Here is a 24,496-nt window from a genome sequence, read left to right as displayed (position 1 = left end):
GCAGAGTCGACTCACTGTTTTTTAAAAAGTAAAATATTGATTAAGAGGAATAGATAGAAGATATAAAGATTACTGAATCATGCCACTGAAAAATACATATGGATGAATAGAAATTTGTATCGTAACTTCCAGGGTAGCTGTGAAATATTGAGAGGACAGATACATTGGAGTTTAATTACCAGGAAGATGATGATCGTAATCTGCACAAAATTCTTTCTACATGCATGAGTAAGAATGCAAGGAATGAAAGATAAGTCAACGTATGTATTAACTGACTCTACCAAAACAAGATCAAGCCACTTGTGCCTGACAAATTCCAGCCTAAAAACCATTAAAACACAAGCAAACAATTTCAGCTTTGCAAATAGTTTCCTTCTCATTGGGAATAAATTATCTCACATCTATAGCTATACAACATTTCCTGACAAGTCTATGTGCAACACTGAACCTAGGTTTGTCTATACTTGAAAAGACAATCTCCATATTGCATTCCACTCAACACACCTCCCTCTTCTGCCGTTTTCCACACCTTTCTACCCTTCAGGATCTCCTTGTCCACAAAGCCTTGCCTCCAGGGCACCCTCATCTTTCTGATCTGAACCTGAATGCTACCAGGGCTTATATATCCAGTTGGGTCTGTAACTGCCTTCTAATTATTCTGTAGTTGCTTCTTGATCTTGTTTCTCCACCCAGATTGAAAACAGAGACCATATCTTATTCTAGTTTTGTATCACTACAATGAGTAAGGACAATCTATGGGGCATTCATCATTTCGCTTAGATATGCCCTCATTACTCAATATTTCACCTGCTTCTAGGTGAAAAGTGGTTCCTTGGGGTCTTATGTTGACCACCTTTCCCAGACTCTCCACAGATCTGGAGAGCTCAAAAGAATAGATTCTCACATTAGCTCATCATTTTTGCTATATAAATCATATAAATCATAAACACTTCTGTGTTATTAACTATGATTGGATTCATAAAGCATGAATCATGTTTCTCAGTGTGCAATGCACTATATTCATTTCATGGGATGTTAAAAAATATGGTTCCATGGTGACTTTAATTTGGAAATACAGTAAACAGATTTTTCTACTGTGGGGTATATCAGGCCTTTATATTTTCAATAGGCATTGTGAATCTCCAAGAAAAGAATGAATAGGTGTTTCACATGCTCATCTGACCATGGAACCATTTACTGTTGGTGGGGAATTCAAGGACAAACCTAGTAACCATCTCCTAACCCTTGCCTACTCTTTTCCACCCCACTCCTTTTTCTATTCTGTGCAAATGTTTCAATATGGTTTCATTCTGAAGCTCTGGGGATATGTTAGATCTGATGGAACAATCTAACCATCATTGTTAAGACAATGCCTTAAACCTGGAAACCAGGAATAAGCAGTGCCAGCTGTTTATCAAGGAGGAAACTCTCAGTGGCATGGCCCCCTTCCCCTGGGTTGTTTTATTGCCCCACTCTCACACAGCACAGATTTCTCTCTCCTCTCTGACATGAAGTGATGGGTGCAGAGCTGCCATCCACTGACCCTGGCCAGAGCAGTTGGCCTCACTGTGAGACCAGCCACAATAGGTTCACTTCCCCTGCTCTTTTGGACCTTTTATGTTGTGTAAGTAATAAAGCAGTCATCTGCTGAACATTTCTGAGCCTGTGTTCCCACAGTGCACCATTTAACAACTCCCTCCACAATTAGGTAGCATTCTGTGGAAAAAGAGTCCAGGTTCTCACATCAGAGGAAGTAGTCTCTGGGCAGAGGAAGTGCCTTGGGTGGGGAAAGTAACTTATATGAGTGCCTCACGTAAATATTGGTTTCGAAACACTATTCTCCACTAAAATACAAGATTCCTTGAGCAATGGCTGATTCCATTTTAGGGAAGAGAAAGTACAAAATGAGCCTGAAACATCTTTTTTGGTGCCAGAAAGTGAAGAAGTACTCAAAGAATGATGGTGCCACGTCAAAAGGATATAAGAGATTGAAGGGGCACAAGCTGGCTAAATCTGGGATGATTTTGGTATTAAAATAAATAATGACAATAACAGATTAAATTCATCAAATAAAATAAGAAAACATATTTTTATTAAAATAAATATAAATAAATATATACATAGATATCTAAATAAATACATTTTTGAGTGGGAGAAAGGAAAGTTCTATCCTATAGTGGTGTGCCAATTAGAAATGGAGAAAGAAAGACAGAATTAGAAAATCACCACTGGGCAGCCATCATAGTAATAATTGATTAAGGCAAGAGGCATCAATTGAAGCTAAAAATAATGAGTGAAAAATATTCTAAGTAACAAAATATTTACATAGACAAGCTATCTCCTCACAGAATACTATCAATGAACTATTAATTAAAAGTAAAAAATATGTATTAATTTCATATTGGAGAACCATAGCAGACACCACCCTAGCCCACTGAACAAAGGGAGCACCAACCGTAATGGGATAAAATAATATTACGCATCTCCTGTTATGAGGCATTGACAACATAATATCCCTTATGTGGAATTTCTGCCACAAATACATCATTTGAATCTAATCATGACAAACGCAAAGTAATAGTTTGACATATTTGAAAAAGACAGAATAGACAAGGAAAGACTGAGGACATAGTCTAGATTGAAGGAGACTAAGGACACATGACCCTTCAACTACGCCAGATTGCATCTTGGACCTATAAAAGACATTACATTATAAATGTCCTAGTTCTCATGGTTATACTGTGGTAATACAGGTAAGTATCCTTGCTGTAGGACATAAACACTGAAAAATAAGAGGCAATGGGCATCATGTCTGTAATTCTCTTTCAAATGATTAAATAGATGAGATAGAGAGAGAGATAGAGGTTGAGATAGTTATAGAGATCTAGTGATAGAGATAGATAGGTGATGAGATATAGTCTGATGATGATAGACAGATAGGAATGACAAAGCAATTGGTGTATCAAGTTAACAGTAGAGGAATTTAGGTGAGACCAGAGTCCTTTGTTCGGTTCTTGTAATCTTTCTATAAATTTGAATTTGCTCCAAAATAAAAAAAATTACAAAAGTATTTAGCTGTAGGAAAAGTCCCTTCTTACACACCACTTTAGCGGTTTTAAATTACAGCTCTGGTTTCTTCATTTCCTTATTGAATTAATTAATTCACATTCCACCCACTTTGTTCTTCGCAAAAGCCTCCACCACTTCCCAGAGGAAGAGATGGCCCTTCTTGGGTTCTGAAGGCTGAGTGGTCCCTCCTCCAGCTGCCTCTGCAGAGGATGTTTCCTCACAGGTGAAGAATCACAACACAGCAATATGGCTATGGCTGCCCCCCTAGACACTGTGCTCACTCAAAAGTCCCGGGAAAATACAAGTCATTCTAGGGACTGCAGGCAGACTTCACACATGGGTATGTCTTTTCTGAAATGTTCTGACTTGCCTTTCCAACTCAATAATTATTCACAAGCATAGAATGTATAATTTTGCTAAACCTTGTAGATTCCATGGGTTTTGCATCTTTTTCTTAAAAGGCCATTGCTTATTTTTCCTTTGAAATCTTTTCAGTGCTTTGGACAGAGAAACCTTAAAACCAGCACATGGTTTCCTCTCATTCCCCATAACATCTTACACAATGCAGGGTGTATATCAGGTGCTCAGAAAATACTTCTTGACTAACTGACTGGAACATATTTACCTGCTCCTACACTATAAGAATGCCAGTTTCCAATTTATTAGGTATGTCCTAAGAAATGCTGCAACAAACATTTCAGCAAAACTAACATTTTCTCATTTGCTTTCATTATACAGTCAGAGATAGAAAAATATAAATAATAGATAATGGTAAAGAAATCTTTAATTATAAAAATGATAATTTGAGAAATACGATCAGCAGTATTCAAAATGTAAACCTCAAACATTTTTAAACAATATATCATATACCCTAAAAAAATCCATGACAGATAGAGCATTTAGAGCTAGGGAGCAGAGATACTCTATTTTTCATAGCAGGTCCTTTGGCTCCACTATAATCTAAGACTTCTGTACAGGAATCCCATGGTTGTACTGTTCATCTGCCATCTATTTTTAAAAAACAAATTTATGGCCCAATGATAGTGCTTAAGAGCTCAGTATTTGAAATCCAATATAATAAGATCACTTACTAAGGGATGCCAGTGAAATTATTTAACTTTATTAACCATCAGTTTTCTCATCTGTAAAGTAGGGATATTATGGCATCTAAATCCAAGAGTTGTCATTAGGTAGAAATGGGATAACATTTGTAAGGCAGCTAGCATATGGTAGACACTCAGGAAACATTTATTATTATAACTATTGTGATTATTATCATCCTGGATAAGTGAAAAAAAAATAGTAACCCAAACGGCATGCATATCATGATTCAATTTCATGAAAAGGGAAAAACAAACAAAAATGTATATGTATTTATACTTAGAGAGATGTTCAAATTTATTATTAATTATATTAATTAAATTTATATTGAGAGAAAGAGAAAATTTGAAAAAAATTGAACCAACAGAGTGCTCATTTAATGACTGATGAATTTTTCAGATTTTTGCCCATGAGCACAGATTACCTTTGTAAATATAATAAAAACGCCATTAAAATTAAAATATTTCACAAGAATGAACCATATCTGTCTAGGATGTTATGTCCACAGATATTTGGTTCACATTATTGGCAACAATTAAGAAAATATGTGATCTTTTCCTTATTTCTGGAAGTAGCCTGCTTGCTTCTTTATCATAGAATAACTGTGAAATATACAATAAAAAATTACCCTCCGCAGATTCCATTCAGCTTGCTCGGTAGTTCCATCATGTCCTATCCTTATCTTATATATCTCTCCAATGCTTCTTATTTCAACCTGAATCAAATGCAAAGAAGAAAAAATTAGCAAAATGTTTTAAATTAAGCACATACAAAAATTCTTCCTCTTTTTCACACTAAATGTATTTTTCGATTGTTCCTAATAGTCGAAAGCTCTTAGGAAATCTTTCAGAGTCTCTAGAAGGTCTCGGTGATCCGCACAGGCACAGAATATGGTAGAAATATCATGTAACTTGATAAAAAAGATGCAGGAGGAGTCAGGTGAAAGAATGGGATGGAGAATGTAAATATATATGTTCAGTTCCCTCACTGAGGCACACTTCTCACTGGAAGCCAACATCTTCCGACGCTGAGCTCCAATAACAAAATGGGCTTTTCTTTTAAGATGAAAAAAAAAGAGTCATTTCATCCAAGACAAGCTATGAATAGCTAGTTCTGCAAGCTTAAGAAAAAGTACCTATGAATTTAGAGCTTCATCCTAGTCTGAAAATTCTCTCTTCTTTGACTTCTTGGCTAAAATATGGATTTTCAGTTCAAAGTAGAAGGAAAAATACTGCCCACAAAATAGGTGCACTGTGTTAGATTTTTATATGACACAAAAGTATTGTAGAGAACTTGTTTTGGAATCACATAGAACTAAATTGGAATCCCAGATGTTGTAAACTGGGTAAAATACGGTGTTTTACATTTCTGGTCCCCAATTTATTTATCTGTTGAATGGATATAATGCCTATTGCATAATATTTTCAGTTCAATCAAATAATTATTTATTAAACACAATAATCTAGGCATTGTGCAAGGCCACAAGCGTAGAAACATGAAAAGTAGAACACAGTCCCTAACTTGGAGAGATTCATAGTCCAGTAAGGGAGACACATATATAAGCAAACATTTCCAGGATGATAAGATATGCCCAGGACACTGGGATTAAGAAGATTAAGCAAAGTAATGCAGTGCCCCATTATTTGGTGATTTAAATAACAACCTCTGTCATTACTTCTACTATAGGTACACATCTACCTCCACGGACTATAGGTGGGAATTGGCATTTGCATATTGTGTGGCACTTAGATCAGTGCCTACCTATGATATAAACCCTGAAGAGCTGGGACTACTAGATGACCCAGAGGCCATCAGAATGACCCTCCCATGCCCACTTTCCATGCTTAGGTAGTCCCCACCTCCTACTACCACCACTTTCCCCCATGGACTGCAGCAGCCCAGGACAGCCCTGCAATTGTTAGAATACAGGGTCAAGAGGGACCTGGCTGGAATTGACCACAGGGTGGAAATAAAGGCACACCGATCCCCACACTGAACTTTCCCGATTTTCTTATTCTGCAAGCGGTTTCAGTTGCTAGCTTGTCCTACAAGGAAGTAGGAAATCATCCTTCAGTCTGGGCCTGGTATCCCTCTGAAATGTAAGCCACACTTTATATATTCTATTGTGGTCGCATAAACCTATTAACTCTCCAGTCAGAACTTCCTTTTCCTACTCATTCTAAGTGGTCTCACTCAGCTTGTAGGCGACCCTCTGAAGAGAGAGGCTCCTTAAAGAGTCCACCGTAATGGATGAAGAGAGCCAATGAGGTGAAGTAATTTGTCTAAGGATACACAGCTAGATACACAGTAAAGTCTAAAAGTAAAATTCGAAACCAGATCTGTTTGATCTGAAATACCATTGTCCTCAAAAAAGAGCTGTACATCATCAACATGGCGATGTAAACAGCTACTGAAAATCTATCCTTGGAGATTCAGCATTAAAAAAGAACAATTCTGAATTGCTAAGAAGTCTGGAGGAGGATATGGACTGGAAAAGGAACCTACAAATCCTGAATTGAAGGAATAGGATATCAAATAAGAAATTTCCACTTCAGACCAGCTGGTCTTTTCCCCTCCCCCTCACCTGGTCTCAAACACATTACGGATGGGCAGAGAAATAGCATCAGGAACCCCTCCCAAGGGGGACACAAAATACATATTATCTCACAGCAGTGGGTGGACCCCCACCTTTTGGGGACCTAGGGGACAGGGGAGGGCATTTCAAGACCCAGGTCAGTGAGAGACAGAGAGTCTGAGAAAAAGTGGACAGAAGCTGTGTTTCCAGCCCTGGGTCCAGAAGTCTTCCCTCTGTCCTTGTGAGAAACAGCAGTGAGAGACCTGATCCTTGCTTGGGGAAGGCTAGAGGCTGGGACACTTTTTAGGGGTGTACTCCACAACAAATAAAGTGGAGGGACACGGACACATATTGAGCCAGATTTGGGCCAGTAAAGAGAGGGGACAGGAACCAGGCAGTCAGCCTGACCTGCTGAGGTACAGGCACAAGGCTCTGAGGACGATTAAGTTATAGAACACCACCATCTGCTGGGAAAACAGAAGGTGCAAGAGAATTGAAGGGCTTTTTCAGAGACTGCCCAGGAAATTATTTCAGGCTGACTGGAGTGGCTCTAGACTCCCTCCCTGCATGGGAACCTCCTTGTGTTTTGGCTGAGAAACACAGATGACCAAACCATTAAAGTGGTGACCTAAAACAAAGGTCTTGCAGGATGGCGAAAAACAGAGCACCACTGAGAAACAACAGACTTGTTTTACCCACAAACAGAGACACTGCTGTGGTGCCCAGTGCCAATTTCCATCCCTGAAGTGCCTGGTTTTAGGGGAAGGCTGTGGGCAGAAAAATCTGACAAGTGGACAGTGAGAGAGACAAACAGAGAGAGAAAAAAATCTCTGATCAACAGGAAAACCCTAGGCAAAAGAGATAAAATGATCTTTAGAATAAAATAAGCAAGAAAATCAGATGTCTGACACCAACAAAAAATCATGACTCATACCAGAAAGAAGATACAGCCCAAGCAAAGGAATAAGCTAACACCTCAACTAAGATGCAAGAATTGAAACAACTAATTCATGATGTTAAAGCAGATCTTCTAAATCAATCAACGAATTGAAGAAGAAAATGAAAAAAAGGGGATGAAAGATATAGGAGTTCCGGGAAGATGGCAGAATAGGATAGGTCAAATTCACCCCTGGTCCAAGGAACAGCTAGAAGCTGTTGGGATGGGAAGATGACTAGGGCAGCAATTCCAGGGTGTAAGTGACCTAGGAGGGTCCTCTACACCACATAGGGAGACCCTGATTGCAAAACTGAAGAACTGAGATGCAGAGAACTGTAGACCTTCCAGGTAGTGCAAACAGCATAACACGCCTCTTTCCAAAAGAAAGCCCACACCTCTCAGGAGTGCACGAACTGGGAAATGAGATTAAGGAAGTAAGCTAAGCCATGTTCTTTGAATGTGCTACCCTCATGTGTGCCTTGCCCTAGCCCCTGACCAGCAACTCCCTTCACACCCCATGCAGTTGAAATCCCCTTCCCTGCCCCCTACAGGTAGTCGCCAGCAGATCAAGGTTGCAGGCACTTACCTTCATACCCAGGCTGCACTTGCCCCCAACCCATGCAGTTGCCCCACCTGAGCTCTGCACATGTGTACATCAGTTCACAACCAAGGCCCTCTCAGATCGGTGCACATGCACCAGTGCATCCCCGCCATAGCCCCAGCTCTGCGCAAGCACTGATCTGCATATACAGACCACATCTGCTCCCAGCCCATGCAGGCACAACCCCAGTTCCACTGTCCCTGAGCAAGATGAGCAGGGCCCCACCCCTAGACCAGCACACACGAGGGCCCTGCCCCCAGACCCGCAGGCCACATCCTCCACTCCACCAGGTGCCCACACATTCGTGCACCAACCTCTTGACTGCTGCACCCCAACACCTTGCCCCACACAGGTGTTCCCTTGCCCCATCCCCTGGCACAAGTACCCTGCTCCCACATCTAGCAGGTGCTCACATACACATGTACAGGCATGCACCTCTGATCCAAACCGCTCACCCTCGCACCTGACCACCCACACCAGAACCCCATCCACCTGACATTACTTACCCCTGATGCACATTCCACAACCCCCATGACCTGTGCCCTGTCCCTACATACTCCCATATCTGCATCTCAGACCCCTTAGATTCCTTCCCCTGTGCAAGAACATACCCTTGACCTGCCTTCCCTGTGCCCTGACCTCTGTGCCAGCTTTCTTACACCCTGATATCCACCACCCCCATGCTCCACACACTCATCCACATCCTGCCTGCACACCAGCCCCTGCGGATCCACACAGCAACCCCAACCGCCTCCCGCCATGCCCTACTTCTGTGTCCCCTGTGTTGCACCCTAATCTTGCACTCCAAGGCCTGCCTGAGCTGCAGCCTATCCTCATGGCCCTCACCCCACACCTCCACAAGCCTGCACCCTGCACCCCATACTCACAGGCACCAGCAAAGCATTCTCAACCTGTGCCTATACCTGTGCTGCAACCCATCACCACACTGTCATGCCCCACTCCACGCCCCACATCCTACTCCACATCCATCCAACAAACACAAAGCTTTAGACTACTGAAGGAAATCAACTTCCAAAATAACCTTATCAATACATTTACATGCCTAGAATGCAAAAGAAGATCGCAAAGCACATCAAGACGCAGACAGATATAGTCCAGACTAATGACCAAATTAAGCCACTGGAGGACAAGCAGACTTTGGAGCAACTGATCAAGATGTTCATATAACTCTATTAAATAAAATCAGTGGGATGGCTAATGATGTAACAGAGATTAACAAGACACTAGAAGAGCATAAAGAGGAATTTGAAAGAATAAATAGAAAAATAGCAGATATCATAGACATTAAAGGTGCTGTAGACCAAATCAAATATATATTAGAGAAACACAGCAGCAGATTTGAAGAGGCAGAAGAAAGAATAACTGAACTAGAGGACAAAACATCTGATTTCAAACACACAAAAGAGCAAATGGCAAAAAAGATTGAAAAATTTTAATTGGATCTCAGGGAAATGATGGACAAAACAAAGCACACAAATATAAGAATCACTGATGTACCAGAAGGAGAAAAGAAGAGTAAAGGGCTAGGAAGATTAGTTGAAGATACAATGGGGGAAAACTTCCCAACCTTAATAAAGGACATAAATATGCAAATTAAAGAAACCCAATGAATTCCAAGTAGGATAAATCCAAATAGGCCTGCCCAAAGACACATACTAATCAGTCTGTCAAATGTTGAAGAAAACCAGAAAATGTTGAAAGTGGCAAGAGTAAGCAATAAACTACTTAAGGGAAACAACATAAGACTGAGTTTGGACTGCTCAGCTGGCAATATGGAGGTGGGAAAGCAATGGTATGATATATTAAGATCCTGAAAGAGAATGACTTCCAGCCAAGAATTCTGTACCGAGACAAATTATCCTTCAAATAATTTTCAAAACTGAAGGAGAGACTAAAATTTTCACAAACAAATCCTGAAAGAATTTGTCAAAAAGAGATCGGATCTACAAGAAATAATAAAGGGATTTCTACCCACTGGGGAAAAAAAAAGACAGGAGAAGGAGGTCTGGAGGAGGAGGAGGGCACATAATTGAAAAGTACCAGTAAGGGTAACTTAAAGGATAAAAAGAGAAAGAGGGAAAGGAATATACAGTTCTGACAAATAAAATCAAAGAGTAAGATGGTGGATTCAAGAAATGTTTTACAGTAATAATTTTGAATGTTAACAGACTAAACTTACCTATTAAAAGATACAGGTTGGCAGAATAGATTAAGAAACATAATCCAGCTATACGCTGCTTAAAAGAGACTCATCTTAGACTTAAGGATATAAACAGATTGAAAGTGAAAGAATGGAAAAAACGATGTTCCATGCAAGCTGTAACCAAAAGAAAGTACAAATATCTATAATATTGAACAAAATAAACTTTAAATGCAAAGACAGAATAAGAGATAAAGAAGGACACTATGTAAAAGGAAAATTCACCATGAAGAAATAGAAATCATAAATGTTTATGCTCCCAGTCAAGGAGCTCCAAAGTACATGAGGAAAACATTGGCAAAACAGAAAGAAACAATAGATGTTTCAATAATAATAGTAGGAGACTTCAATACACCACTGTCCTCTGTAGATAGAACAACCAGACAGAGGATCAACAAGGAACTAGAGAAGCTAAACAACTTGATGAATGAATTGGACCTAACAGACATATATAGGTCATTGCACCCCAAAACACCAGGATATACATTCTTCTCTAGTACTCATGGAACATTGTCCAAGAGAGATCATATGATCTTTACAAATTTAAAAACATTGAAATTATTCAAAGCACTTTCTCTGAGCACAATAGAATGAAGCTGGAAATCAATAACCACTAAAGAACAAAAACTTTCACAAATATACGGATAGTAAATAACACACTCTTAAACAACCATTGGGTCAAAGAAATTGCTAGAGAAATCAACAGCTATCTGGAGAAGAATGAAAATGAGACTACAACATACCAGAACTTATGGGATGCAGCAGAGGCTGTACTGGGAGGGAAATTTATTGTCCTAAACGCCTATGTTAAAAAAAGAAGAAAGAACAAAAAACAAGGACTTAAGCACTCACCAGGAGGAACTTGAGAAAGAACAGCAAACTAACCCCAAAGCAAATAGAATAAGATAACTAACAAAGATTAAAGCAGAGATAAATGAATGGGAGAACAAAAGAACAATAAATAAAACTAAAAGTCAGTTCTTTGAGAAAATCAATAAAATCAGTGGGCCACTAGCAGAGCTGACAAAGGAAAAAGAGATAGGATACAAATAAACAAAATCAAAAATGGGACGGTTGTTTCCACAAACCCTGAAGAAATGAAAAAAATCATAAGAAGATACTGTGAACAACTATAGTCCAACAAACTAGACAACTTAGATGAAATGGACAAACAAGCTACACTGACTCAAGAAGAAATAGAAGACCTCAGCAAACCAATCACAAGTAAAGAGATTCAATCAGTCATCAAAACCCTTCCTACAAAGAAAAGCCCAAGACCAGATGGCTTCACAGGGGAATTTTACCAAACATTCCAAAAAGAACTAACACCAATCCTACTCAAATGTTTTCAAAAATTGAGGGAAAAGGAATACTATCTAACTCATTTTATGAAGCTACCATCATTTTAATATGAAAACCAAGTAAAGATGTTGTAAGAAAGATAAACTACAGGCCAAACTCCCTAATGAACATAGATGCAAAAGTTTTCAACAAAAAAACTAGCAAATCGAATCCAACTACACATTAAAAGAATTATACACCACAACCAAATAGGGTTTATACCAGGAATTCAAGGATGGCTCAACACAAGAAAATCAATTTATGTAATTCAGCACATTAACATATCAAAAGGGAAAAATCACATGTTCATCTCGACAGATGCTAAAAAAGTAGTTGACAAAATTCAGTATCCTTTTCTGATAAAAACACTTCAAAAGATAGGAAGCTTCCTCAATATGATAAAGGACATATATGGCAAACAATTAGCCAGCATCATACTCAATGGAGAGAGACTGAAAGCTTTCCCCCTAAGATCAGGAATGAAACAAAAATGCCCTCTTTCACCCCTATCATTCAACATTGTACTAGAAGTTCTAGCTAGAGCGATCAGGCAGGACAAAGAAATAAAAGGCATCCAAATTGGAAAAGAAGAAGTAAAACTTTCATTAGCTGCAGATGACATGACATCATACTTGGAAAATCCTGAGAAAACTACAACAAAGTTACTTGAGCTAATAAATAAATTCAGCAAGGTGGTGGGATATAAAATTAAAGTGCAAAACTCAGTAATGTTTCTATACACAAGCAATGACCTAGCTGAGGAGTCAACTAGGGAAAAAATTTCATTCAAAATAGCAACTAAAAGAATCAAGTACCTAGGAATGAACTTAACTAGGGACATAAAGCTTTTGCACACAGAAAACTACATTACATTGATAAAAGAAATCAAAGAAGATCTAAATAGGTGGAAAGACATTCCCTGCTCATGGATAGGAAGGATAAATGTAGTTAAGATGTCAATTCTACCCAAATTGATCTACAGATTCAATGCAATACCAACAAAAATTCCAACAACCTCCTCTGAAGACTTGGAAAAGCTAGTTATTAAATTCATCTGTAATGAAAGAGACCCCAAATAGTTAAAAGCATCCTTAAAAAGAAGAGAAAAATGAGAGGATTAACATTCCCCAATTTTAAAACTTATTATAAAGCCACAGTGGTCAAAACAGCATGGTACTGGCATAAAGATAGAAGAATTGACCAATGGAATCAAAGTGAGAGCGCAGAAACAGACCAACAATTCTATGGTCAGGTTATTTTTAACAAGGTCCCCAAATCCACTGAATTGGGACAAAATAGTCTTTTTGATAAATGGGCAAGGGAAAACTGGATATTAATAGCCAAAAGAATGAAATAGGATCCTTATGTCACACCCTGTACAAAAATGAACTCTAAGTTGATCAAACATCTAAATATAAGAACTAATACCATAAAAAACCTAGAAGAAAATGTAGGGAAACATCTTCAAGACCTAGTAATAGGAGGTAGCTTCCTAAACTTTACACCCAAAGCACAAGCAACAATAGGAAAAATAGATGAATTCCTCAAAATCAAATGCCTTTGTACCTTAAAAGACTTTGTCAAAAAGATGAAGAGTCAGCCAACTCAATGGGAGAAGACATTTGGAAATCACACATCAGACAAAGGTTTGATATCGTGTATACATAAAGAAATCATACAATTCAATAACAAAAGTATAAACAACCCAATTATAAAATGGACTAAAGATAGGCGTCTTTCTGAAAAGCAAATACAGATGGCTAAAAAGCACATGAAGAGATGCTCATTTTCATTACCTATAAGGGAAATGCAGATCAAGACTCAATGAGATACCATCTCACACCTATAAGAATGGCTGTTATTAAACAAACAGGAAACTATAAATGTTTTGAGAGGATTTGGAGAAATTGGGACACTTATGCACTGCTAGTGGGAATGTATAATCGTTCATCCCCCATGAAATAGTTTGGGAGTTCCTTAGGAAACTAAATATCGAGTTGCCCTATGACCCAGCAATAGCACTACTTAGTATATAGCCAGAAGAGGTGAAACCACTGATGTAAACAGACATTTGCACACCGATGTTCATAGCAGCATTATTCACAATTGCCAAGAGATGGAAACAATCCAAGTGTCCTTCAACAGAAGAGTGGATTAACAAAATGTGGCATACAGTTACAATGGAATATTATGCAGCAGTAAGACAAAATGATGTTCTGAAGCACATGACAGGATTGATGAACTTTGAGGTCATAATAATGACTGAAATAAGCCAGACACAAAAGAAAAATACTATATGATTCCATTTTTATGACCATGGTGAAAGTAAAATTAGAGGCTTATAATGCAGAATATAGGGGACCTAGAGATATACAGACGCTAGGGAGGTATGAATGGTTAGCTAATGAGGTTGAACTCAAATGCAAGGGAATAGATAGAAATGAAAGCAATTTACTAGGGGGTTTATAAGTAATATTACCATATCGAGGGTGAGCATGATTAAAAAGGGTTATACAGACCCGTGTGTCCCACTGACCAATGCTACAAATATAAATAAGTTCTTGCATGAACTACTTCAAAGGTATGAATCTTATACAAGAGTGTATAAGTTTGGGGTATGGGGGGGGGATTGCTACTGCATGCTCTGGGCTATGTTTAACAGGAAAATATCAACAGTACCACAGCAACCCCAAGGGTAAATAATGGAGGGAAGTACAAGAGTTAAGGGGATGTTTAGATTTTCTATTTGGTGAGGATATATTCGTTGGCTATCTTTCTCTTGGGAATAATTATCTAAAATTGAGAATGTTGATGGACTGTTAACTTTGCACATTATACATGATGTTTAATGAATGGAGGTGGCAAAAGGATGCACTGACTGAGAAGTAGATTGGTAAATGATGGTGTATATACAAATGATCACATATTGTACTGCTACAAAAAGGAATGAAATTGTGAAGAATACAACACTGCAAATAAACCTGTGGGACATTTGGTGAGGCAAAATAAGCCAGAAACAAAAAATCAATTACTGTATGGTCCTATTTAGAAAATGCTTATAAGAAACAGGGGCCTAGATTGTAAGCTCTTAGTGCAGTCACATTTAGTCCAGAGTGGTAGTTATTATTTCTGGATTTTGAGAGGCTGTTTTATATATCTATAGCCATAACTTGCCATCCCCCAACCAAAAGTATTCCTAAAGAACACCTAGGGCAATACAAAATTCTATAAAAGTTCCATGCATTGGGGGAACTTTCCAGAAATCTGGTCTGGTCTACAATCTGGACCAGATAAGTCCTGAAATGCAGAGGGGTCAGCCTTTCCAGATCATCACCTAGTTCCATCCCTCTAACCCATATAATTTACAGCTCCTTCCATCATTGAAAAGTTAGAATGAATATGGCCCAAATAACCCGAAAGAGTAGGAGAAAGATCAAAGGTGATGATGAAGTTACACAGAGAAGGAAGGGTTTAACAAATGAGTATGATTGCTGAATCATTATATTGATAATTCATTTAGTCTCCAGCATCCTAGAGCAGTTGGAAATAAAAAAATAAAATTGTGGAATTATAACTTACAAAAAAGAAAAAAAAAGTTGATTGTGATGACTAAAAAATATATAAATACTCCTTTTAGCCTCCAGTGTTCTAGAACAGTTAGAAGGAAAAATACGACATGATGAAATTGTAGCCTATGACAAATTCTGGAATCTGTTCTGTATCTACATGTTGAAGAGCTTTGAAAATTATTGCTTTCTTCTCTTTGCTTTGTATATATGTTCTATTATAGAATAAAAATTTTTTAAAGGATATAAAGAATACACAGGGTGTCCTTAAGGAGAACATGAAATCTTGAAAAAAACAAATGGCAGAAGTTATGCGAATGAAGGCACAACAAAATGAAGACATACAACAGCAGATATGAAAAAGCATAAGAACTAGAAGATAGGACATCTGAAATTCTACACACAGAACAACAGATAAGGAAAAAATTGGAAAATTTTGACCAAGGTCTCAGGAAACTAAATGACAAAATGAAGCACATGAATATACATGTTGTGGGTGTTCCAGAAGGAGAAGAGAAGAGAAAAAGGGCAAAAAGAATAATGGAGGATGTCATGATCAGGTTCATGTGTCAACTTGGTCAAGTGGTGGTACCTGTTTGTCTGGTTGGGCAAGTGCTGGCCTGTCTGTTGCAATGAGGATATTTCATAGAATTAAATCATGATCATGTCAGCTGTATCCACAGCTGATTCCATCTGTAATCAGCCAAGGAGAGTGTCTTCTGCAATGAGTGATGCTTAATCTAATCACTGGAAGCCTTTTAAAGAGGATTCAGAGGAGACAGGCTCTCTTCCTGCTTGGGCTGGTGAGCCTCTTCTGTGTAGTTCATCCAGACCCTCCATTGGAATTGTCGGCTTCACAGACTGCCCTGTGGATTTTGGACTCTGCATTCCCATGGTCACGCAAGACACTTTTATAAATTTTATATTTGTGAGTGTTTCCTGTTGATTCTGTTTCTCTAGAGAACCCTAACTAATACAGAGGAAATACTCAAAATGGAAATTTCCCAACTATTATGAAAGACATAAAGCTACAGGTCCAAGAAACACAGTGTATCTCAAATAGAATAGATATACATAGACCTATGCCAAGACACTTACCGATCAGATTGTCAATGTCAAAGACAAAGAGAGAATTCTGAATGCAGCAAAAGTGATTCATCACATACAAGGGAAACTCAATAAGACTAATTGCAGATCTCATAAGAAACACATGGAGGTGAGAAAGTAGCAGGTTGATATACTTAAGATACTTAAAGAGAAAAATGGCCAAACAAGAAAACTATATCCAGCAAACTATCTTTCAAAAATTAGGAGGGAGGGATGAGGGAGTTTTAAGATACTTACATATAAACAGACATTGAGAGAGCTCATGAACAAGAGACCTGCTCTTCAAGAAATATTAAAGGGAGAAATACAGGCAGATGAGAAGAATGAAAAAATGAAGATTAGCCAGAAGGGTAACACAGGATTGAAAGAGAGAAAAAATAAGATACAACAGATAAAATCTAAAAGAAAAAATGGTTGAAGAAAGTACAGCCTTTAAAGTAATAATATTAACTGTAATGGATTAAACTCCCCAATCAAAAAACATAGCTAGACAAAATGGATTAAAAAAACAGAGTCCGTTTATATGCTGTCTACAAGAGATTCACTTAAGACCAAAGAACAAGGTTGAAAATGAGAGGTTAGACAAAGGTATTCCATAAAAACAACAATAATAAAAGAGGGGGACAGCTATACTAATATCAGACAAATTAGGCTTCAAATGTAAAGCAATTAAAAGAGACAAAGAAGAACACTATGTATTAATAAAAGGGACAAGTCATCAAAGTAACGTAATAACGAATATCTATGCACTGAGCCAAAGAGCCCCAAATACACTGACAACACTGAAGAGAGAGGTAGACACTTCAATAATATTAGTTGGAGACTTCAATATCCACTCTCATTGATGTATAGAACATCTAGACAGAGGATCAATAAGGAAAAGAGATCTTGAGTAATATGATTAATCAACTAGACTTAGACACTTACAGAATATTGCACTCAACAAGCAAGCAGGATACACATTCTTCTGAAGTGCTCATGGATCATTCTCAGGATATACCACATGTTGGGGCACAAGCTCTCAGTAAGTTTAAGAAGACTGAAATTATACAAAGCACTTTTTCAGATCAAAATAGAATGAACTTGGAAATCAACAGCAGGTGGAAACCTACGAATTTATGGAGGCTAAATAACACACTCTTAAAAAACCAGTGGGTCAAGGAAGAAATTACAAGAGAAATCAGTAAATATCTCAAGGCAAATGAAAATGAGAACACAATGTATCAAAACTTATGGGATGGGGCGGGCAATGGTGGGTCCATGGCAGAGTTCTCAACTGTCATGCCGGAGACCCGGGTTCATTTCCTGGTGCCTGCCTATGTGAAAAAAAAAAAAAAACTTATGGGATGCAGCAAAGACAATACTGAGAAGGAAATTTATTGCCCTAAACACCTATATTAAATAAGGAACAAAGCAAAAACCAAAAATTGACTGTTCACCTAGAAGAATTAGGGAAAGAACAGCAAACTAACCCCAAAGCAAACAGTAAAAAGGAAATAATGAAGATGAGAACATAAATACATGAAATTGAGAACATGAAAACAGTACAGAGAATCAATAAAAACAGAAGTTGGTTCTTTGAGGTCAATAAAATAGATGGACCCTTGGTTAGGCTGACAGAGAAGCAAAGAGAGAGAACACAAATAAATATAATCAGAAATGGGAGGGGGAACATAACTACTGACCCCTCATAAATAAAAGAAACGAGAGGGTACTATGAACAATTATATGCTAACAAACTAGACAACTTAGATGGAATCAAAACTCCCTAGAAAAGCATTAACAACCAGCATTGACTCAAGAAGAAATAGAAGATCTCAACAAACCAATCACAAGTAAAGAGATTGAATCAATCATCAAGAAACTTCTGCAAAAGAAAAGTACAGGACCAGATGGCTTCACATGTGAATTCTACAAACTGTTCAAAAAAGAATTAGAACCAATCCTACTCAAATTCTTAAGGAAAATTGAAGAGGAGGGAAAACTACCTAACTCATTCTGTAAAGCTAACATCACCCTTGAGCTTCTTTGAAGCTGTTACGTATCCCCAGAAAAACCATGTCCTTTTTCCTGATCCAATCTTGACAGGCATCCATGTTTCGTCTAATCCTGATTCAATATTGTGGGGTAAAAACTTTGATTGGATGGTTTCGTGTAGCTGTGACACAACCAATGGGTGTGGGTGTGACTTTCTTTTTACTTTTTGTAACTCCACCCATTCATTGTTAGTTTGCTGGAGTCATTTAAAAGAGGAAATATTTTGGAGAAATCTCAAAGCTGACACAGAGACATTTGGAGATACAAAAAGAAAACACACACAGGGAAGCTGTTTGAAACCAGAAGCCAAAGGACCAGTAGATGTGAGCCAAGTGGCTTCCCTTCTGACAGAGGTGTTCTGGACCCATCAGCTTTTTTTAATCAAAGTATCTTTCCTTGGATGTCTTAGTTTGGACAATTTTATGGCCAAAGAACTTAAACTTTTAACAATAAATTCACCTTTTAAAAGCCACTCCATTCTGACAGCATTTAGCAAATGAATGCAATCTTAATACCAAAAAAAACATTGTTATTCAACATTGTACTTAGAGAAATGAGGCAAGAAAAATAAGTAAAAGGCATCCAGATTGGAAAGGAAAGAGTACATTTTCACTGTTTATAGATGACGTGACCATGTATGTAGAAAATCCTGAAAAACCTACAGTAAAGCTACTAGAATTAATAAATGACTACAGTGGCAGGATATAAGATCAACATGCAAAATCATTTGTGTTACTATACACCAGCCATGAGCAATGTAATGAGGAAATCAAGATAAAACTTCCATTTATAATAGCAACCCAAAGAATCAAATATTTAGGAATAAATTTTAAATTATTTTATTAAAGTAAATAGATTTTACATAAAAGTCCTATACATAGAAAACTACAAAACTTTGCCAAAACAAAATCAAGGAAGACCTAAATAAATGGAGGGAGATGCCATATTCATGGATTGGAAGGCTAAATATAGTTAAGATGTCAATTCTGCCAAAATTGATTTATAGATTCAATGGAATAGCAATTAAAATCCAAGCAACTTACTTTACAGAAATAGGAAAACCAACAATCAAATGTATTTTAAAGAACAGGGGTGCCCTGAATAGCTACAAATATCTTGAGAAAGAAAAATTAAGGTCAGGTCTCTCACTACCTGATTTTAAAGCATATTACAAAGCTACAGTGGTCAAAACAGCATAGTACAGGCATAACAGTAGGGGTACTGACCAGTGAAATTGAATTGAATTTTCAGTGGTGGGGCCTCACTTCTATGGCCAATTGACCATTGAAAAGATGGGTCAAGTTAACTCAGTGGGTACAGAGCAGCCACTTTGACAAATGGTGCTTGAAGAACTGGATCTATATCCAAAAGAATGAAAGAGGATGTCTGTTTTGGTTTGATAAAGTTGCAGAATTCAGTATACCAGAAATTGAATGACTTTTATAAAGGGAATTTACTCAGTTGCAAGTTAACTGTTCTAAGGCTATAAAAATGTTCAAACTAAGGCATCCAATGAAAATACCTTGACTCATTACAATATCACAAAGCCATTTCAGTAACAATAGAAATACAATACAAAGTCAGAAACAGTACAAAACCTCATCAAAGTCAGCGTTCTAGTTTGCTAGCTGCAGGAATGCAATATACCAAGAATGGAATGGCTTTTTAATAAGGGGATTTAATAAGTTGTGAGTTTACAGTTCTAAGGCTGAGAAAGTGCCCCAATTAAATCAAATCTATAGAAATGTTCAATCTAAGGTATCCAGGGAATGATACCTTGATTCAAGAAGGTCGATGAAGTTCAGGGTTTCTCTCTCAAGTGGAAAAGCACATGGCAAACACGGTCAGGGTTTCTCTCTCATCTGGAAAGGCACATGGTGCACACAGCATCATCTGCTAGCTTCTTCTCCAGCTCCCCAGGAGGTGTTATCCTTCTTCATCTCCAAAAGTTGCTGGCTGGTGGACACTCTGCTTTGTGGTTCTGTGGTGTTCTACTCCCTCAGAATCTCATGGCTTTCTCTCTTTTCATTCTCCTCTGCTCTCTCCAAATCTCCAGCTTTCTCCAAAATATTTCCTCTTTTATAGGAGTCCAGTAAATTAATCAAGACCCACCCTAATGGGTGGAGTCATCTCTCCATCTAATCAAGTTTAATACCCACATTTGATTGAGTCACATCTCCACAGAGAGCAAAATCTAATTAAAGCTTCAAACATACAGTACTGAATAGGGATTAGAAGAAATGGCTGCCTTTACAAATGGGATTAGGATTAAACATGGGTTTTGTAGTGTACAAAAATCTTTTTCAAACCTGCACAGTCATCTACAGGCATGGTCTGTCTTAAGGCAAAATTCTCTTCTGGCTCTGGACTTGTAAAAATCAGAACCAGTTATCTGCTGCCAATATACAAAGGGGGGACAGTCATAGGATACATATTCCCATTTACATAGGGTAATATTGGAAGGAAAATAGGGTCAAAGGTCCCAAACAATTCCAAAAACCCATAGGGAAAACTCCAATAGATTTCAAAGTTATTTATCCTCGGGGCTTTAGAAAGTGGCAATCCCACAATTTCCATGAGCCTACACAGCGGCCCTGCTCTCTACAAATGCTGGACCATTGGGTGCAACCTTTGGGGACATTGGGGAGATCACCTTTTTCTCAGCTCTTCCTTCTCCAAACATTGGAGTAGCACACTGGCTCTCTGTCATCTCCAGAGCCCATGCTCAACACCTTCAGAAAAACGGGGCAGCAGCAAGGGTCTTCTCAATCCTCAAGGAATGTGCTCCACCATCTCTGAGGTTAGAGCAACCAAAACTCTTCCAGGCAGAATGTCCACCCTTGGCCTTCTGGGCAAACTCACCCTCTCCAAGTGCATGGGTGGGTCCACTCTTTTGGCCCAAGATTTCTTGGTTTCAGAGCTTAGCTTCCATGGTTCTGCCTCTGAAATAATTTTTCCTTCAATTTGTCCCTTTTCTGTCCCTTTTAGTCCAGATTGCCAATGATTCCATTTGTACAGATCCTACAACACTCCTGTTGGTTTTCTATGCAGTATACTGGGATCAAAACCATCAGCTAGCTTCCTGGATAACTCCAACTCCAATCCTGGCTGTTTCTGAAATGGCCGGCTGGTTCCATGTTTGGTTAGATCCTCACATGGAGCACTATTCTCTGGTGTCTCCATTTCTGGAAGCCCATAATTTTCCAGATCATCAATTTCTGGTTTCTTTGTACCCAGGAGAACAGTTCTCAGCTTATCCTCTTTTCTGTAGCATTTTACTATACATTGCAAGGGGGAGAAAGGCCACATTTTCCACATTTTATTTGTAAATCTCTTCAGCTAAGTATTCCAGCTTGTGCCTTTTAAATTCTGCCTCCCATTCTATAGTAATACTCAATTTTGCCAAGATCTTTGCCACTTTCAAACAAGGATTGTCTCCTTCCAGATTGCAATAATGCATGCATTATTTTTATCTAAGGCCTTAACAGATGTATCTTTAGAGTCTCCATTCCTACCAACGGTCTCTTCAAAGCATTCTAGACCTTCTCTATCAGGCTTCTCACAACTCTTCCAGAGGCTTCCCTTTATCCTTTCAAAAATCCATTTCAACATCTTTGATATTTGTAAACCACAGAAGTACCCCACTCTCAGTATCAAAATCTGTTTTGGTTTGCTAAAGTTGCCAGAATGCAATATACCAGAATTAGAATGGCTTTTATAAAGGGAATTTATTCAGTTGCAAGTTTACAATTCTAAGCTTATTAAAATGTCCAAACTAAGGCATCCCATAACAAATACCCTGACTCAAGAAAGGCCAATAAGTCTGGAAAATCTCTGTCAGCTGGGAAGGCATGTGGCCGACATCTGTTGGGGTCTTTGGCTTCTTGTATCAAACAGCTTCCCTGGGGGTATTTTCTTTCTTCATCTCCAAATGTCTCTGCCTGTGTCAGCTCTGAAGCTTATTCCAAAATTGTTCCCTCTTAAAGGATCCCAATAAGGGATATGCCTTGAATGGGTGTGGACATATCTCCATGGAAACCACCCAATCAAAATGTCCCACCCACAGCTGGGTGGGTTATATCTCCAAGGAAACAACTTAATAAAAAGATCCCATCCAACAATATTAAATCAGAATTAAACAACATGCCTTTCCTCGGGTACACAACAATTTCAAACCAGCACAACCTCTATCTCACACCTTATACAGAAATTAATTCAAAATGGATCGCAGGTCTAAATATTAAAGCTAAGATCATGAAATATTTAGAAGAAAATGTAGGAAAGTATCTTAAGGAGGTGATAGTAGTAGATTCCTAGATCTTGCTCCCAAAGTGTGAGCAATGAAAGAACTAGATAAACGGGATCTCTTTGTGCATCAAGGTACTTTGTAAGGAAAGTAAAAAGGCAGTCTACACAATGGGAGATAATATTTGGAAATCACATTAACCCAGATAAGGGTTTAATATCCAGAATAGATAAAGAGAGAATCTACACTTCAACAACAAAAAGACAAAATAACCCAACTTAAAAATGGGCAAGAGACATGGACAGACACTTTTCTGAGGAGGAAATTCGAATGGCTCAAAAACATATGAAAAGGAGGCACAAGGTAGTTCAGTGGTAGAATTCTCACCTGCCATGTGGGAGACCCAGGTTCTATTCCCACTCCATGCACTTCCCAAAAAACAAGCAAGTGAAACAAACAAACAAACAAACAACCAGACAATCAAAAATTTAACAACTGGTGCTGCAGTAATGGGATACTCACATGGAAAAATGAAATGTGGCCCCGCCACACAGTATACAAAAAAAAAAAAAAACACAAATGAAAAGATGCTCAACATCACTGGCTATTCAGGAAATGAATATCAAACCACACTGAGATATCATCTCATATCTACTAGAATGGCCATTATCAAAAAAGAAAAAAACATAAAACAACAAGTGCTAGAGAAGATATAGAGAAAGAAGCACACATTCACAGTTAGTAGGAATGTAGAACGATAAAACCACTCTAGGAGGTAGTTTGGTCATTCCTCAGAAAGCTAAATATAAAAATTCCATATGATCCAGCAACCCCATTACTAGGCAAATATGCAGAGGAATTGAAGGCAAGGACACAAACATTTGAACACTGATGTTTATAGCAGCACCATTCACAATTGCCAAGAGATGGAAACAACCCAAATGTCCATCAATGGATGAGTGGCTAAACAAACTGGTTATATACATATGATGGAATATTATGCAGCTGTAACAGAATAAAATGATGAAGCATGTAGCAATGCAGATGAACCTTGAGGGCATACTGACTCAAATTAGCCAGAAACAAAAGTACAAATACTGTATGGTCTCAATAATATGAGCTAGCATTAATGGGTCAGCTTTGAGAAATAAAGTTGAGAATTAAAGTTATCAGGAGATAGAACGACGGTAGAAATTAGGCATTTGGTGCTGAAGGAGTATAGAATGTTCAATAGGACTGATTGTAAAGATCAAGGAATGGATAGCACAATATTATATGATGGTAGCACAGTATTGGAAGTACACTGAATGAAGCTGAGTGTGAGTATGGTTGAGAGAAAAGGGATGGTGGCATGTATGACATCAGAAGAAAAGATAGAGGATAAAGACATGGATGGTATAATTTAGCTATGCTTACAATGAACAATGATGGTGATTAAGTATACAAATATAATTCTTATATACAAATATAAGAATGTTTTTGTATGAGGGAGAACAAATCTATGTCAACATTGCAAGGTGGTGAGAATGGGATGGTATACAGGGAAAAATACAACCAACGCCTACTAGGGTTGATAATTAACAGTTAACATTGTAATATGCTACCATTGAATGTAACAAAGGCAATACGCCAATCTAAATATCAATAAGAAGAGAATATGAGGAGGGGTATGGGATTCTTTGTGGAAGAAATATA

The 24,496-nt window shown here is 38.1% G+C and overlaps 1 protein-coding gene across 1 annotated transcript in view; it reads right to left on the bottom strand.

Annotated features, from left to right (window-relative positions):
- Positions 1–24,496, bottom strand: part of RP1 (RP1 axonemal microtubule associated) — a 378,450-nt gene that overhangs the window by 160,593 nt on the left and 193,361 nt on the right. Inside the window, exon 19 of the mRNA XM_077166764.1 lies at positions 4,799–4,885. Coding sequence (XP_077022879.1) covers positions 4,799–4,885 — 87 coding nt within the window. The remainder of the gene's footprint in view (positions 1–4,798; positions 4,886–24,496) is intronic.

Source organism: Tamandua tetradactyla, chromosome 6, assembly GCF_023851605.1.
Source record: "Tamandua tetradactyla isolate mTamTet1 chromosome 6, mTamTet1.pri, whole genome shotgun sequence".
Taxonomy (NCBI): domain Eukaryota; kingdom Metazoa; phylum Chordata; class Mammalia; order Pilosa; family Myrmecophagidae; genus Tamandua; species Tamandua tetradactyla.
Note: the sequence above shows the minus strand (reverse complement) of the source record. Positions and strands in the feature narration are given on the sequence as shown.